General features: G+C 42.3%; 1 protein-coding gene and 1 pseudogene across 5 annotated transcripts in view; both read left to right on the forward strand.

Annotated features, from left to right (window-relative positions):
• Nucleotides 1-18,120, forward strand: part of LOC125277527 (glutathione S-transferase A2-like) — an 88,199-nt gene that overhangs the window by 47,380 nt on the left and 22,699 nt on the right. For 3 of the 5 annotated variants that reach the window (XM_048205943.1, XM_048205944.1, XM_048205942.1), the window contains exon 6: nt 10,632-10,912. In XM_048205943.1, the coding sequence (XP_048061900.1) occupies nt 10,632-10,763 (132 nt within the window). In that variant the 3' untranslated portion in view covers nt 10,764-10,912. Of the gene's footprint in view, nt 1-10,631; nt 10,913-12,908; nt 13,031-18,120 lie in introns of those variants that run through there. The other 2 variants (XR_007186914.1, XR_007186915.1) reach the window with 1 other exon arrangement.
• Nucleotides 14,257-16,331, forward strand: LOC125277531 (annotated as a pseudogene).

The following is an 18,120-nucleotide window of genomic DNA, read 5'->3' on the forward strand; positions in this document are numbered from 1 at the left end:
TTGCCTGCCATTGAGTTCTTGTCTGAGCACCCACAATTCACCCAGGCCTAAATTAGTGACATACAGTCACTTCACCTAATTGAAAGCCACAGAATATTACATATTCTTTGATTATTCAGGTGCGGGCCAACCCTTATACTCTTGAGCCATACCATCCCTCTAGGTTTTATGACACAACAGTGCACTCGCCTGACACTGTCATAAACCCAGCTGGAATAGGAAGTTTAAGTTTCACTTCTCCCCTCTAGCCCTTCTGTTTTAGTTTATTTATTCTATTTTTATTCCTTTCTATTTGTTACTGCTCTATTTCTCATTTAATTGCATCCACCCTGTTCTGTTTTGCTTTTCTACTGTGTTTGTTTCTTTCAGTTCATGTAAAAGCAGAGCCTGTGAGAGCCATCACGGAAAACTGAGTAATAGATAGACGACCGAGCAGCGAGAGTCATCAAAGGACTCTTAGGGCTACCGCCTGTCAAATTCTTTGTTTAAATCCGGCACTCACCCACACAAATTGACCCGCGTGGTCCTTTTGGCTATCGACAATTAAGTGTCTAGCCTACATTCCACTAACTGTCTGCACCAGTTAACTGGAACCAAACCAAAGAATTATATAATCATGCATTATTATAAGTCGTTAGTTCTGCGCGTGCTTGCATTGGTTCTGTTTGTGCTGTCTTTCTCTCGCCAACAGCAAGCTAACGTGTTCAGAGCAGCCAGCCCCAGCACCCACGGGGACCGACTCAGGACCTGGTTGGGCTCCTTGACCAGCACGTTCCTGTCCCAACGACGCTGTGAATCCCCAGCACCTAAGCAACGAGCAGCTGGACGACAACCTGAATCGACTGATGTCCCACGGTCCGACGCCGAGCTACAAAGAATGGGCGAAAGTCATCCAAACCATCGCCCACAATCCTCAAGCTCCAGGCGGAGGATGCTCGGAGGAATCAGGCCCAGATTCATCGTCACCACGATCAGCGACTCGTCCGAGACCCAGGACCAGCGTTGGACAGCGGATGAATCCAAACCTGAGCTACAGGAGGAGCTGCAAAGACTTCAAAAAGCCCTTGCAGAGCTCCACCTGGAGGTGGAGCGTAGAGAACTGACTGAAAAACTCCAACACAGCGAAGCTCCCCTAGCCAAAGCAGAGACTAAGCCGAAAGACAGACACACCAAATCCCTGACCTGTGAAAATCATCTCAAACAGGCCCAGAAAGGAGTTATGGCTCCGAAACAACAAAGAGACTATGTGAATGAACTTGACACTGGTTACAGAGAACTGAAAAGTGGCATGGGAGGGGAAACACACATCACAGAGTTTCCCCTAACCAGTCAAGAAGCCCTAATTCCAAATGGGGTTAAAAGTCCACTGCCCAAAACGTCCAGCGGCCAAGAAACTTTGCCGGGAGCTGTCACATCCAACTGCCAGCACCTGCGACAGGCTCTGATCCAAAAGCTTTCTGACCCTGCATCAGATCAAGGGCTCCCTGCTGCCATGGACCTAAAACGGGGCAGACTGAAAAACCCATACACTTGCTACAGCCGACTGCAAATGGCCTACTTCAGAGCACGTGGTCAGCCAGCAATGGAGGAAGATTTCATCTTCAACACTCTGCTTCTCCGAGAGCTGCACCCTGCGGTGAGTGATCATCTGGCAGCCTTGGCCTGCTCACGCAGCATGTCTATTCAGCAGCTGCGAGACTTGGTCAACGAAGCTCAAGCCAAGCAGAGAACTGCGTCTAAAGGGACTGTAGAAAATCCAACCAGTTATCCAGGCTCCGATCACTGCCCAGAAACCTGTCCTTACCTTTTTGAAAGACTGAGAAATGAAGCTGAAAGACAAAATCAGACTCTCAAGTCACAAAGATGTGAGCTGAATGTGCAGTCGCACAGTCCAAATGAGGTCCATCTTGAACACACAGCTCCCACGCACCACACCATTGGTCGAGTGAGCCTGGTACCTCCTGTGTGCGTAGCGCAAATGGACACGTTTCTCTGTTTCACCCACAAAGACCTGCTAGACTGTTTTGAGCCCTTATTGAATGCCAGACCGCTGAAAATCTGGGCTCAAGTGTGTGAACTTCTGCCTTCCCAGTCACCCAGACCACCTGAGCCAGACGGTCAGGTCACAGAGGTCGCAGGAAATCTCCCAGCTAACCGCGGGAACCCCGTCTCAGAGCACAGTTCAAGTTCGCTACCCGGCGTACTTCAACTCACCATAGACTGTAACTCCCTCTGCTCCAAGGCCACGACAGACTCACAGCTGAATGATGTAACTACAACAGATATTATTCTCACACTGTGGGCAGACAACTCAGCCTTCAGCCACACGCTGTTAAGTGCTCTCAGTGAAGGGACACCGGACCTCCCATTTGTCAACAAGCAAACACACTTTCCACTAGACTTTCGTCTGCCAACCATGATGACTGTCAAGTACATCTGTGTTTTGAACTTCAAATGGAACCACCGGCATTCAACCCATCACTTCCTGGTCCTTCCAGACCTCCTGATGCACTCTAATGCTCACACGGACCGTGCAAATGAGTTGTTGTGGGCCCCAATGACTGTACAGCTTCCTGTTGTTCCTGTCAACACTGCCAACTTCCTGTCAGGCCAGACCACCCAAGAGGTCTGCATCCTGATCCACATACAGGAAACTGTAGTACCACCTTACACCAAAGGGGGTGCTGTTTGGCTCCACACACAGGAAACTGTAGTACCACCTTACACCAAAGGGGGTGCTGTTTGGCTCAACAGGCAATGTGGTCAAACCCTAAGCCACATGCCAGCATCCTTCACACTTTCACCTGAAGGCGTGGAACTTGGACTCACTCTAAAAGCCACACCCCTAACTGAAGTGTCATCCTATGTAGTCCACGGTTGGCTCAACGAATGCATGGTCACAGACATCAGCATTCCCAAAGCCTACCATCTAGAATGGATAATGGACCACGGCCCCTATGACTTTGAACTCAGGTTAACAGTCATTAACTTAATACCAGCTGCCATGGCCCCAGAAGGAAGCTTAAGCAACACAAGTTTCACGGCATCCTTCAAGAGCATCTCCATCACTCCCATCAAACTGGTACCCACAACACAGGTGCGCAGAACGGAGCTGATGGAGGACAAACACCTTGCAGTACCCACAGTCTCTGACCAGCCTGCCTGTGAAACTCAAAAAGGCGCTGCACCTCTGACAGCCAACCTGACAGCTAACACCACAACAACAGAGCCATTCCCAAGGTTTGAGCCTAAACGCCAACAGATCCAGAAAGATGCAAGTGCCCTAAAGAATGACGCAGACTGTCAAAGACTCAGAAACGTCTTGAACAAATTCAGAGGGACATTTGACAAAGACTTTTTATGCTGTGGTCTCACTAAACTTCACACAGTGCAGGGTGCAACGCACCCAAATGCTCCTGCCACCTTCATCAGGCAGTACAAAGGTCACATCGCCCCACATGAACCAGTGCGGGAGTTTGTTCATTCAACAGAAGGAAAAGGTGTTATCTGCCCATGCAACAGCACCTATTCAGTCCCCATCTGGTCCATTGTCAAACCAGACAACAAGTGGCAACCCACCATTGACTTCAGGATGTCAAACCAGCAAGTGCCACTGCCACGTCGTGCCAGAAAGCACAAGTCTGCACGGAGCGGAGATTCAGCTGCCTGCCAAAACTGCTATAACAGCACACCAGCGTTGACACTTAAGATAAAGGTACCCCAACAACAGCAACCAACCTGTCACAGGTACCTCAAAGAGAATGCGTGCCAAAGAATACCCACAGCCTACGTCGATGGACAATTCGACATCCATGAGGGCATCCTACAGGCAAGTGCAGGGGTACGATGGTTAAACAACCAACCCTGCCACCGAAAGAACAGCAGATGGGGTCCCCAGTCATGTCAGTATGGTGAAGCAGCAGCTACCCTCATAATCCTTCAAGTCTCCTCTGTCCATAACATCAGAGAACTCATGTGCACAGACTCACACTATGCCAGCCGTGGTTTCACATGCCATCTTCCGAGCTGGAAACAGACTGGTTCCAAAACTAAACACAACATGCCGGTGAAACATCAACACATGTTCCAAACACGTGATGACATCACCCAAACACACGACACGATCACTTACGGGGAAAAGGTGAAAAGACGCTTAAAGCAACCATTGTGTGGCAAAGGCGTGAACGACCAAACTAATGCCCTTGCCAAGACTGGCACCCTGCATAACAAGCTATGGTCACACCCACCCCATTCACCCACCCTTAGTGTGGCAACAACAACCCGCGGCCAGCGGACTGTTCCTGCAACATTTCCCGCCTTACTGCCACTGCCACTAACAACCAAACTTGCCAACACTTCCAGGCGAAATGTTTTGCACCACCACTCATACCCCTCCAACCTCCCGTTCACGGCATCTGGTCCCACGACGGCCCCTGGCCACAAACGACTACATAAGACCAACCACATGCTACGTGTGGGAGTAAACTTTCTAATGTATGTCCCTGATGTCCTCACAGCCCCAAAGCTTGTACTGCCACAGGGCCAAAAGGGGGGTGAACGGATATACACCCACGACACACCATGTGCCAAACACCAGGGCACCAGAACTATTTATGAGACTTTGAAACAAGTGGCGTACTGGCCCAGCATGCAGGAAGATGTGGCAGAGTATGTCAGAGAATGTCAGGTTTGCTGTCAAGTCCAAACTGTAAACCCAAAGCACAGAGCTCCACTGCAACGCAGAGGAGTCACGTTTCCACGGTCAGTCGACCAGAAAGACTGGACTGTAAAACCTCCTCTGATGCTCATGGCCATCACAGACACCATACAGGAGTCAACTCAGGTGTTCCCCACGGAACTACTGATGGCACGGCAGGTGCCACTGCACCTGTACCAACCAGGAGACTCGAGTCTCATCACAGCCTACTCCACCCATCAGCATCGCAACAAGCTCCGCCTACAGCTGAGAGAACAACTCGCAACACAGAGCCAAACCCTGCAAACCACCTGCAAATCCCGGAAAGGTATTGTGGTGGTTCTCTATACTCACAGTTTCCTGCTGATCCAAACGGCTAACTCAAGGAAGCAACTGTTTACAGTCCTCCAGAATGACTTTGCCCAGAATCAGCTGGTTATAGCTTTGTTGACAGACCTGCTGCGAGAAGTTAGCTTCTCTATGGACAGAGTGGCTATGAATAGGATTCCTCAGTATCCCACACAAACTGTGCTGGACTTTGCTACTGGCAGACCCAAAGACATGGTCAATGTCAGGTGGTGGCAATGTAACACCCCTGCCGAGAAACACACCTCAGATGTGGTAGCCTACCACAACAGCAACCCACGGCTGTGCCTGGCTCCCCACTTTTGCAGGCGTAGTTTCACCAAAGACTTTCCGTACTTCTCCCCTAACCAGCTCTTCCTCAGAAACCACACTGAAGGAAGGGGCCGGTTGCAGCCCATGACCAGCAACACACGCTGCCCTGCCAAGGCCAAGCTTCGCACCCAAGTCATCGGGACACTGCTCGTCCACACCCCCACTCATGCTGCCACCCTAACCTACCATCAGCACAACACCGCCACTCGTGTCAGCCTGCCCAATCCAAGTAAGTGGATCCAGGTACCCCTGGGTTCCATCCTTCACCGCAGCCATCTGGCAGTGTACTGTCTCTCAAGCAAAGAGGACCAGTCAGAACTGGAAATCCCATCCTCCTCCAGGAATCACCATCACACCTTAGATCCAGGACTGGAACTGAGGATTGACAAAGGGGGGTCCCAGCTAAGTGACAGTACTCCCATCGATGCAGCCCGCCAAGCACTTTCACGACTGCCTGTCCTGACCAGCTCACCTAGAGCCCACGCTTGGACCGCTGCCAACACAGTCCGTTGCTTCTCCATGGCAATCAAGTATGCACTCGCCCTGGGTCTGGCCTTCATCCTATCCCAAGGGATCAAAGGGATGCAAGAGTCCATGGACAGGTGCCTATCTGCCCCTCCTCAAGGACGAGTAGGAACCACCTGCTGCGTGACCATCCGGATCCATGTGCCATCGAACTTGGTTACCGTCCAACGAAGTCCGCACAGGGACTTTGTTGGCCGAAGGGGGGTCTGTAGCATATGCACATGTATCAGGACAATCAATAAACTTTGGAGTTTTCAGAATGCTTTTAACCTGATGAACTGTGTTCGTTAATCACTAAGTCGGCTCCGACCAGTCTGCAAAGATGAGCCCATTTGACATCTTTGTGGCCTGGGCGAGGTAAGACAGTGGACCCAATTTCCTAGCTTTTGGAACATCAAAGGATCAACCCCCGGTTGTGGGCAAGAAACTCAGCGCCAGAGACTGACCAGACAAATTCCACACACACACCCCACACACACACACAGACACACACACATATACAAACATGCCTAGAGATGGTATGTACAGTTATTCTCAAGATATGACTGTGCCAAAGTGTACCCGCTATATTTTAAGTGCATATATGCTTCCTAGTGTTTAGATTTTAGAGTTTAAATGACTGTAGCCATTCTAGTTTCATTCCTATTAATGTAATTTTGTCTGTAAACCATAACTTCTTCTACATGTTTCGTTTATATGTCAAGTCTAGATTCTTTTGAAAGCTGTTCATCTGATTTATTCCATAATGTATGTCACACTGCTGACAAATGCATTGTACTATTTTTAATAGTACTTCGAAGGAAAATGAACACTAATCCAACCTTGTAAATCATGCAAATGAGTTTGCAAGACAAAAACAAAGGGAAAGCTTTCCCGCCAACTTTGCACCCATGTTATTGGCTACCCCACCTCAAGGAGGTGTGTCGGCTTATCTGTCATAAAAGCAAAGACGCACAATCTCTTGTGCTCTCTCCCGATTGTCTCACGAGCATCTCGTGCACGTTTTTCCCGGACCTCTCCGGTGACCACGCGCTGCCACCGCGCTCAGCTTCGGGATCGCCATCTTCCAGCGAAACTCACTCTCGTCCTCAGTTCAAACCTTCCCGCTGAACGGAGGAAGCCAACGAACTGCACCAGCGCTAACCTGAAATTCGACACACGCAACCAATGCAAGTATACTGCCGTTTCTCAATCTTAGATGATGAAACTGATTTCCGTGCTGGCTTAGGACTGGTTGTGAGTTTGCTACTTGCCTTCTCTCTTTCCTTCTCTACTTCTATTCTTGTACATAGGTGTGTATTTTCTTGTATATTTAGATGTATAACCTCTGTATTCGTAGTTTGCATATAGAAAACGTTATTCATGCTCGATTGTTCTGTTTGTTCTTTCAGCTGAAAACCAAGTCACTTTAACGTTTTTCGATCGCTTTATGCTTTAGTTATTTTCATGGCCAGAAAATAACTCTGTTTATAATATTCTGTGAGGGACTTAGTTTGCTGGACAAACGAACAGTTTCTCTAGATAATTATTAAACCAGAACTAATCATATATGTAATTGATTATAATTCGTTGTAATTGATTCACAATATATGTTTAATTCCCCGTTGGGTTGATATATGAATCATAATTTATTCATAACCTTATGAATTATTATATTCATATTTCATCCATAAATTAATTAATAACTGTACGAACCGCTACATTCGTTACACCATTATCAGGGTTCAAGCACTTTAAGGCTTTTAAGCTCATAAAAAAGTATTATATTTTATTTAGCAAGCATGTAAGCACTTAGATCATAGATGGAAAAGACAATTTACAGCCAATACAGGCAATTTACTAAGGAAAAATATTTTTTAAAGGTTTTTAGACAGTTATAGCGCCATCTATTGCCCAATCTTCACCAGTTTTTTTTGTGGTTTGTCCATACATATGTTTGTCAAATTTGGTGAAAATATCTCATTACGTTTTGAATTTATAGTCAAGTCAAGTCAAGTCACCCTTATTTATATAGCGCTTTTTACAATGCAGATTGTGTCAAAGCAGCTTTACATTGATAATTGGTATATAATTTTCCTTTTAAAGAATAGTGTCAATGCAGGCAGATCAAAAGCACTATTGAATAAATGTCAAGAATACTGTTGAATATCAAATGTCAAGTCAAATTAAATTAAATTAGGGTTGCACGATTAATCGTATTTTAATCACGATAACGATATCTGCTTCTCCCGATTGATTTTAAATAATCGTCACGATATTGGCCCACTCTATGAAAATGAACATAATTTGGAAATATTGGAAGTAATATTAGGAGTTTCGCTGTTTTATCTTTTGAAGTTCCTAAAGGTTTCACCAGTTTTCATAATGTTGATCAGCTAGAAATGATTGTTCTTTGCTTTACAAATTTGCCGGGCAATTTGAATCTGGTTTGTCTTATTGCAAACGAATTTTGTTGCTTTAAAATCTAATGTGAATACATATTACAAAGCGCTCACCAAAACCATGTTTTGTATTGATTTACCATCTAACGAAGTTATCATAGTTGGTTAAATTAAGTCGTTGTGCCACCTACAGGCCTTTTGGGTGAATTGTAGGTTGGTAAAGAACTTGCAAAATAGCCATAATTACATTACTCTTTTTGATAGAATAAACGTAGTTAATAATCGTGATTATAATTTTGAGGAACTGTGGCACTGGCTGTCGTGTCGATGATGTCTTCACAATGGATGATCTAGTCGACTCGATCTCTGCTGACAGGGCTGCGTTGTGGTCGTGTTATGGCACCGGTCCTCAGTCTCATCTGGATACGGCCCGAATCCGGTTGACTACGGTAAACCTCGGGATAAACAGAAAGACTAATATTAGCGTAGATGCCATTCTTTTTCTGATGTAACGAGTACATCTGGTGTTATAGGAAGTGTTCCCGGTTCCGGCTGACCTAATTTATGCAGCCTAATAATCCTTTAACGGATTTGAAAATATAAATTGATAATGTGTTATGTGTATGCCAGGTTAAAGAGATGCGTTTTTAGTCTAGATTTAAACTGACAGAGTGTGTCTGCATCCCGAACAATGCTAGGAAGATTGTTCCACAGTTTAGGTGCCAAATAGGAGAAGCATAAAAAATGAGCATAAAAAATGACCCATGGGCGACTTTTATTGGGCAATAACATTAATGAGCTATGGTTCCGTATTTCCTACGCTGGTATTGTCTTGATCAAACTAACGGTTTGAATTATCAAACATTTTTTTAAGCGCTAAATCACAGTTGCACAAACCATAAACTGAAACCTAGCATGTTTGGTATCATTGGACTCGGCAAGGATTCAAGTGTCTAAGGACATGAGTCCTGTGAAAATAAGTCTACCACACCCAAAGTTATAAGCATTTGAAAATTTAATTTTACTACTAGGTGGCACTGGCTGGTCAGGGCATCGTGCCGATGATGACCCATACTGATTTTCATTCCGTTAACCTTAACCTTGTCTAAAAGGTGCTCAAACTTCACCAAGTGCTCAATCAGTGCAAAGATTGAGCCCATACACATGTATACCAAGTTTGGTGAAAATATCTCATTCCATTCAAGAGTTATAGCCATTTTAGTAAAAGTGGCCCTTCCCATTTCAAACGTTTTAGTGCCCCTTAGCGACTGAGAATCAAAATTTCTACTTTTTTTTTTTTTTTTTAATAATCATTGATATTCAGAGTCCAGAGAACATTTCTGCATTTCTGCACTGGGTTTTGACTGGGTGAAAAACCTAGGACTAGTTTGTAAAAGTAGGTTTTGGACATAATCATGAATATTTAATGAACTATTTGATTGACAGCAGTTGTTCAGTATGAGGAGATCTATCAAATGATATGCATATTGTGTGGAAGTGTGAAACACCACATGGCGCCATCTAGTAGATGATTTCTTTCAAATTTCTTACAGACCTCTGGGCCCATGTGCCGAACATGCCCAACGAGTTTTGTTTTCCGATCGGCCTCCGTTAACCTTGTCTAATTGGTGCTCAAGATTCTTTGGCCAATGGTGGCCATATTTTTCGAGATACGCCAATGTCCTCAGAGACAGTAATGGCTCCTTGGATCAAGACACTGCATGCCAATTTTCACATCAATCGGACTAACTGTCACATAGTTATAGTGTTATAGTGCCACCAAGTGTCCAATCGGCCTTACGGTTTGGTCTGCACAACCAGTTTTACGGCGGAAGAAAAATAATACATTTATCATGGAAATTTAGTGTTTTTTTCACCTTTAAATCAGCGCCACCAATGGCCCGATGTCCATAAAGTTTCACACTTCTTTAGAATCACGTGACCCATGTGCACACCCGATCTTGCGAAGTTGTACGCAAATCAGGCAGGAAGAGGGCTACTTTCAGTAATTCCTCTGCTACGCACTTGAACCCCTTTTAGTAGGCTATTACAATTTATTACAAAAACTCTTTAAACATTGGTGTACAAACAAACAGTCAGAATAGAGTGATATTAAGTTTTATTAAACATTCAAACTCATATTCAATACAAATAAAAACACAGTTCTGATTGTCGGATATACAGTAGGGAGTGAGAGAGTAATCTGGTTCAGTTTAGTGAAGCTGTGTGTTGCCTGACCAATTCAGTCCATGAATCAAACCGATAATTCCTTTGATCAGCCTAATAATTTTTTTTTTTCTTTTTTAGCAATATGATTATGAATTTCATATAACCATTCATTTGTTTCTCAGGCGTTTCAGGAAAGAATGAAGGCTTTACCAAGAATCAGCAAGTTCCTGCAGCCCGGCAGTGCAAGAAAATCTCCGCCTGATGAGAATTTGATGAAAACCGTGAAGGAAGTGTTTAGCCACCTCTTTAAGTAGAAGGACCACAGAAAACCAATTCTTCAAAACATTTCAATTATGTTAATCACTAATTAATTTACAAGTGTCCTTATTAAAACTAAAATGGACAGATATATTTGGAATGTACAAGATGCAGTTTGAATAAAGTGACAAAATTGTGATATGAAGATTGCAGCTGTTCAGTACATGTTGTCAGGAAGTGTGTGTGTGTCTGTCTGTCTATCCATGAGCTCTTAGAAGATCAAAAGTTGCAAAACCACCAAGAGGTTCTGAAATAAGAACACAGTCAGATTGACCATCAGAATAAACTCTCAGACAGATTATCATCATCATGCCACATCTGCACGTGTCAATCTAATTTAACATATAGTCATGGTCACAATCAGAACTTAAAACTAACTTTTTGCCACACCTGCCAATGGCTGATGACTTAAGAAAATTTAACTGCCATAAATATTTTTTACCAGCCATGAAAAAAATTTAATAAAGTAATCAAATGTAAAATAACACTGCACAGTCTTCACTGTATAAATTAAACAGTTTAATCCTTAATAAAGTTACAAAGTTATTAAATCAAAATAAGTAAATGATTTTTATTTGTCTTTTGTTGTTTGATTAATATTAAGGACACAGATGGCAGCAGGTTTTTTAGGCTGCTGTCACTTTAAGAACTAATGCACGGATCCAATATACACATATGTTTTCTTTCTCAGCTGTTTATGTTCACTTAAGACATAACTGAATATGTTTATGAAGATACTCACCAATACAAGCATTTTTTTTAAGTGCAAGAAGACGTGAAAGAGCTCAATTCAGTATTTGCGTGCTGTCTGAGACATGGATTTCTGGGCGCACGCTTCAGATGTTTGCGCACAGAAAACTTCCCACACAGTGATTAACGAATTAAGTTCCCTTTCGCATCTTCTTGTGCTTGAATATTTCAATTGGCAATGCTTAAACTTTTGAGACGATGCAGCGCTGGCCTGTTAACTGTCCCAAGTGTCGTTCATGTTCACATTCTCACAACATTGCATTTTTAAAATTCATAAAAATGTTAGCAGTCAGCTGGCCAGCCAGAAATTTCTTTATGAAGTAAATGTTTTTCACTAAGGGTGTACTCACACTAGGCAGGAGCAAGTTTGACACCTCAAAGCCCGGTTCGTTTGACAGTTTTGAGTGCTCCGTTCTGGTGCCCTGGTGCGGTTCGTTTAGCCGGCCATGGCCCGCTTGGAAGAGGTGGGCCAGAGCATGGTTCGGTTGGGCTCGAGCATGGTTCGCATGTAGTGTGAGCGCAAACCGTGCCTGAGCACGGAACGGCTACTACTTTTGTGTGCGCAACTGTCGTCATTACGACGGCAAACGTCTTTATTACTACTCTGATAGTACACTGATAGTACTGATAGTACTACTCTGATACTATTGATTCATGTAATTAATTCGAGTGTGTTCGAGTTTATAACGGGTCTGATTCTCACCTTATTGATGAACAGAAATTGTAGTTTGCGAGTAAAGCTGCTCCATTAATGTCAGCTGCTGTAATAATCCTTTGATATGTACAAGTGAAAATCGCTGCACGGCATAAATGATAAATATATTAGGCAGTATCTGTGCATTACTTCCTGTATTCTTCCATTCAAAAAGTTGCAGCATATATGACGTAAGCGTGCTCCAGCCTGGAACGTTAATGGAGTGAAGGCCAGCGGGGGAGTGGGGACGGGGGACAATCGCGCTCGGGATCGGTTCAAGGCAACTGTGCCTAGTGTGAGTACACCCTAATACATGTTGGCCACAATTAATGGCACCCTTTTATTCAATACTTTTTGCAACCTCCTTTTGCCAAGATAAAAGTGTTGAGTATCCTCCTATAATGCCTGATGAGTTTGGAGATCAGAGACCATTCCTCCATACAGAATCTCTCCAAATCCTTCAGATTCCCAGGTCTATGTTGGTGCTTCTCCTCTTCAGTTTTCTTTAGGGTTCAGGTCAGGGACTGGGTTGGTAATGGCAGAAGATTAATTTTATGCTCAGTGACCCATTTTTGTGTTCATTTTGATGTTTGCTTTGGATCATTGTCCTGATGGAAGATCCAACCATGCCCCATTATAAGATTTCTAGCAAAGATGTTCAGGTTTTGATTTTTTTTTTTTTTTTTTTATCTGATAGAATCCATGATGCCATTTATCTGAACATGATGTCCAGGACCTCTGGCAGAAAAATAGGCCCATAATTTCAAAGATCCAGCAGTGTGGTGTACTTTTTATCCCTGTGTGCACCAAACCCATCTGGTGGGTTTGCTGCCAAGAAGCTCTTTTTTTAGTTTCATCTGACCACAAAACCCATGTTTCTCCATGTTTTTTCATTGTTTGTTCTACAACCTGGAATCCACCTGAAAGACACAAGTTACCCGTTATATCTCATTCCATTGTGTTTGCATCTGCATCTGATACTCACCTGTTGTGCTTTCCCCCTGCATATCGCTCAAAAACGGTTAAATTGGCATCTGCTTCTCTCTCTCAAGTCTAGTTCCATTACAGAGGACTAGATCATAACATCTGCGAGTAAAGATGAGCACAACAAACCCAGATCTGTTCCAGGAGATTGTGGACTCCCTCCATTGTATGCTCACATTGCCAGCCGTCATGCCCACTGCCACACCATTCACCTCTTCATCACCGCCTGTCATCGCCAGTCCCATGGTCCCAGCAGTCCTTACTCTGGTTCAGCGGAGGATTGCAGTGGATTTATACTCCAATGCTCCAGAACCAGTAGAGGAACATCTGCAAGTGGAACAAGAAACAAGATTTCAAACAGAAACAAGATTATTTTTCTTTTCCCATTGGCAGATAATTTTGCTCATTTTAATCAAAAACTTACTACATTTTGATTTTTTTTTCCAGAAAACAAGAAAAAATATCTTATGTCATTTTACTTATCTAGTAATCTGGATTTAAGAATTGTTAGATATTTAAACTGGAAACAAGACAAAAATATTAAATAAGAAAAGCATTTTTTGCAGTGTACAAATATTTTCGATAGTTACAGCTGTATTTTTACGAGTCAGAGTTATAAATTAGAAAACTGGCTTGCGATAGTACTGTTTAATGTCATAAACTAGGATGACGTAGCATTTTTTAAATCTAAATTAGTCTATACATGCACGTTTTACCATTGGTGCTCAAGATTTTTACTTTATTTTTCATTCATTCGATCAGCAGACGCTTGTCTGAAAAGCTTAAGCTGTAGAAAACTGTTCCAGGAAACGGTGTAATAATATATTTACTCAATAACTCGAGTGGGATTATTGATATCAGCATTTGTATTCACAAGATTATTTGTGTAGATGAGTGTGTTAGCAGGACGGTAGGTGAAAGTTTGTGCCTTTTGTCCTGATGCCCATTTAGCACCACCCACGAAGTACAAAACACCCTGAATAGTCAATACAAAACACACTACACAGTGCACACACTGTTGCATAGCAAAGAGTTTAGAAGTGTCGCTTTATTTAGTGAAAATGTCTGGGAAAGTTGTGTTGCATTACTTCAATGGAAGAGGGAAAATGGAGTCCATCCGATGGCTTTTGGCCGCAGCTGGAGTCGAGGTTTGTTGCATAAAGTCTAGAAAAGTTCCGAATCTACACAAAAAAGAAAAGAACAAAAGTAGAAAGGAATTTACTCTTCACATACATGTAACTTTTCCTGAGGATGTGTAAAAAAATGTTTGTATATTAATATGACAAGCACAAAACTTTAAGAAATTTAATGTGTGCATTGTAATGTCATTTGCCTTGACTTTATTTTGGTGTTGTGTTCACAGTTTGAGGAGGTGTTTAAGAACAAATAGGAGCATTTAATTTAATAAACTGCTGAATGGTATGTTGACTATACATCATCAATCATCTCTTCTTGTTTTATGAATCTATATATTAATGTGATTCCTATGTTTACTGCAGATGGAGCCCTGATGTTTCAGCAGGTGCCTTTGGTTGAAATAGATGGGATGCAGATTGTGCAGACAAAGGCTATCTTGAATTACATCGCTGGAAAATACAACCTAAGACCTTAAAGAACGGGCTTTGTAAGAACCAACTTTTAATGAATTTCTTTAGTAACTGTTGTGAAACTAGGCCCCGGTAATCAGTTATTTTAAATACGATTCCAGTGAACAAGTAGCCTTGTGTTTCCACCACACCTAATTAATTATCACTGGATTTTGTCTTGAAGGATTGACATGTATTCAGAGGGTACCCTCGATCTAATGAATCTTAAATGCTGTGGGCTATTAAGCCACCTGAAGACAAGCAGAAACAGCTCAGTGATATAGAGCAAAAAGCAAAAGAGCGCTTCCTGCCTGTGTTTGAAAAGGTACTGATAGCTCTGACTTTTCATTCCTCCCATTATGAAGCATGATTCTCCACAATGAATAAATGAAATCATGCAATTTCTGATATGACTCTTTTAGGGTCTTGCAAACTCTCATTTCCTGGTGGGAAACCAGTTGAGCCGCGCTGACGTTCACCTTCTGGAGACCACTCTGATGCTGCAGGAGTTATTCCCTACAATACTGTCAACCTTTCCCAAAATCCAGGTGCTGTTCCACACTTTCCCACACAGACCAGAAAACTCTTTTTGTGAACATGTCCGTATCTTTAAACATCGGTGTATGAACAAACAGTCAGAATAGAGTGATGTTAAGTTTCATTAAATATTCAAGTTTATATTCAATACCAATAATAAAAACAGTACTGATTGTCGGATATACAGTAGGGAGTGAGAGAGTAATCTGGTTCAGTTTAGTGAAGCTGTGTGTTGCCTGAACAATTCAGTCCATGAATCAAACCGATAATTCCTTTGATCAGCCTAATAATTTTTTTTTTTTTCAACATTATGATTATGATTTTTTAAAAACCTTTTATTTGTTTCACAGGCGTTCCAGGAAAGAATGAAGGCCTTACCAAAAATCTGCAAGTTCCTGCAGCCCGGCAGTGCAAGAAAACCTCCATGTGATGAGGTGTACGTGAAAACCGTGAAGGAAGTGTTTAGCCACCTCTTTAAGTAGAAGAACCACAGAAAACCAGTTCTTCAAAACATTTAGATGATGTTAATCATTAATTAATTTACAAGCTTCCTTATTAAATTTAAAATGGACAGATTTATTTGGAATGTACAAGATATAGTTTGGATAAAGTGATAATATTGTGATATGAAGACTGCAGCTGTTCAGTACATGTTGTCAGGAAGTGTGTGTGTGTGCATGAGCTCTTAAAATCAAACGTCTCAGAACCATCATGAGGTTCTGAAATAAGAACACAGTCAGATTGACCATCAGAATAAACTCTCAGACAGATCATCATCATCATCATGCCACATCTGCACCTGTCAATCTGATTTAACATATACAGTCATGGTCACAATCATGGCCTAAAACTAACTTTTTGCCACACCTGCCAATAAATATTTTTAATACCAGTCATGAATATTTTTTATCAGCCATGAAACTGGTAAAGTGTAACTGTAATAAAGTAATCAAATGCAAAATAACGCTGCATAGTCTTCACTGTATAAATTAAACAGTTTAATCCTTATTAAAGCAGTGAGTGATGTTTCTTTGTCTTTTGTTGTTTAACATTATGGACACAGAGGGCAGCAGGTTTATTAGGCTGCTGTCACTTTAAGAACTAATGCACGGATCCAATATACTGATACACATGCGTTTCTTTCTCAACTGTTTATTGTAGCGAAATTAACTCAAAGGGGAAATATTAATAATTATTCATAACTCATTATGATTATTAATTATGATTAATTATGAATATGTAAATCCGTTAATCGGATTAACTGGATGTAGCTACATTAAGATTAATATTACAATCAATTAACCTGTTCGTCCAGTAAACACTCAGTGTTGATTGTTTATTAATTCTAAGAAATGTTAATTTCCAGGTCATGGAAAAATAACATTCTTATTGCACCGTATCTAAATCGGGATCTAAATCACTTAAGAGGCAACTTATTAGCAGACAGAGTCAGAACCAAACATGTATCGTGCACAATTTTTATTAACTAACTCACAAACACATAACTAAACTAACAAACACATAACATAACATACACAAAGGGTCACACACATACGTAGGTCAGAATGAGTAATGATAGAGTTGAACCGGAGGAGGTACTGTTACTAGAGCTATAGGAAAAGTCAAAGACAATCTGGAAAAGAATCATCAGTTTCCTCAGTAATAAAACACCTTTGCTGACAAAGGTAAGTTTTAAACATCAATACTAAATTGCTATTTAGTGTTCAAATGTACGATACTTGCAAGATGCCTTTAGGCTGAGGAGCATCGGCTCTGCCATCTGAGGAGAGATCTTGAGGATTCAGTCCAAAGTTGTTGCCAGTCTTTTCTATGTTGGATGATGAGCACATGGCTGGGTTGTAGGCCGAGGGCGGCCTAGGCCTGCGGCAAAAAGGGTTCAGTTTAGTCGTCCAAAACGCAAGGAAAGAGAGGGAGTGGCATTGCTGTCTAGCTTTTAACCTCTGGTCAAAGTCCAACCTCTAAAGGTTGATGCAGCCAATGAAGGTGCTGTATTTCCGGGTGACCACGCACCCCTCCTGTCAGGGCTTTTACGACCAAGAAAGATTAACAAGTTGAGTTTTTTTAATAAGAACTATTAAAGATTCTTGTAATACTGATGTGTTGCGCAGGTATGGACAAACCGCATACCCAAGCATTTAAATCTTCCCGCTACAAACGCATAGACACTAAACATGGCATGATTGAAGTTACCTTAAATGCATCATAAACATACACATAAATACGTGAATACAATGATTGTAATACAGCAACAGTAATAATGGATAATATTTCATTTCCTGGGATTGTGCCTGTTCATTCATAGAACAGTCTGTCTATACATTAATGCAAGAGAGTCTGTGTTATGTGTGGATAATGCAGGAAAAATGCACATTTTTGTGTGTCTCTTCTCTGCTCTCCATGGGGCATTTATTGGTGCAATAAAATTGGTAACTGAGAACTTCTCGGGGGATGGGGACAGTCGGATCCCAGAGTGAGCTTAAAACTATTGGTGAACTAACAAATAATTGTGTCTGATTTGTCTCAGTCATTACATTATGTTCACTTAAGACATAACTGAATATGTTTATGAAGATACTCACCAATACAGGCATTTTCAAGTGTAAGAAAAGACGTGAAAGAGCTCAGTTCAGTATTTGTGTGCTGTCTGTGTCTCAGTTCCCGTCTGCTATGGACTCCATTTCCCATAATCCTCCCTGGCCCACACCTACACTCGCTCCTCCACTCTGTGCTCACACACACCTGTCACCTATCATCATCCACTCATCACCACAGCCCTAATTA

This window comes from Megalobrama amblycephala, linkage group LG10 (genome assembly GCF_018812025.1).
Source record: "Megalobrama amblycephala isolate DHTTF-2021 linkage group LG10, ASM1881202v1, whole genome shotgun sequence".
Taxonomy (NCBI): Eukaryota; Metazoa; Chordata; class Actinopteri; order Cypriniformes; family Xenocyprididae; genus Megalobrama; species Megalobrama amblycephala.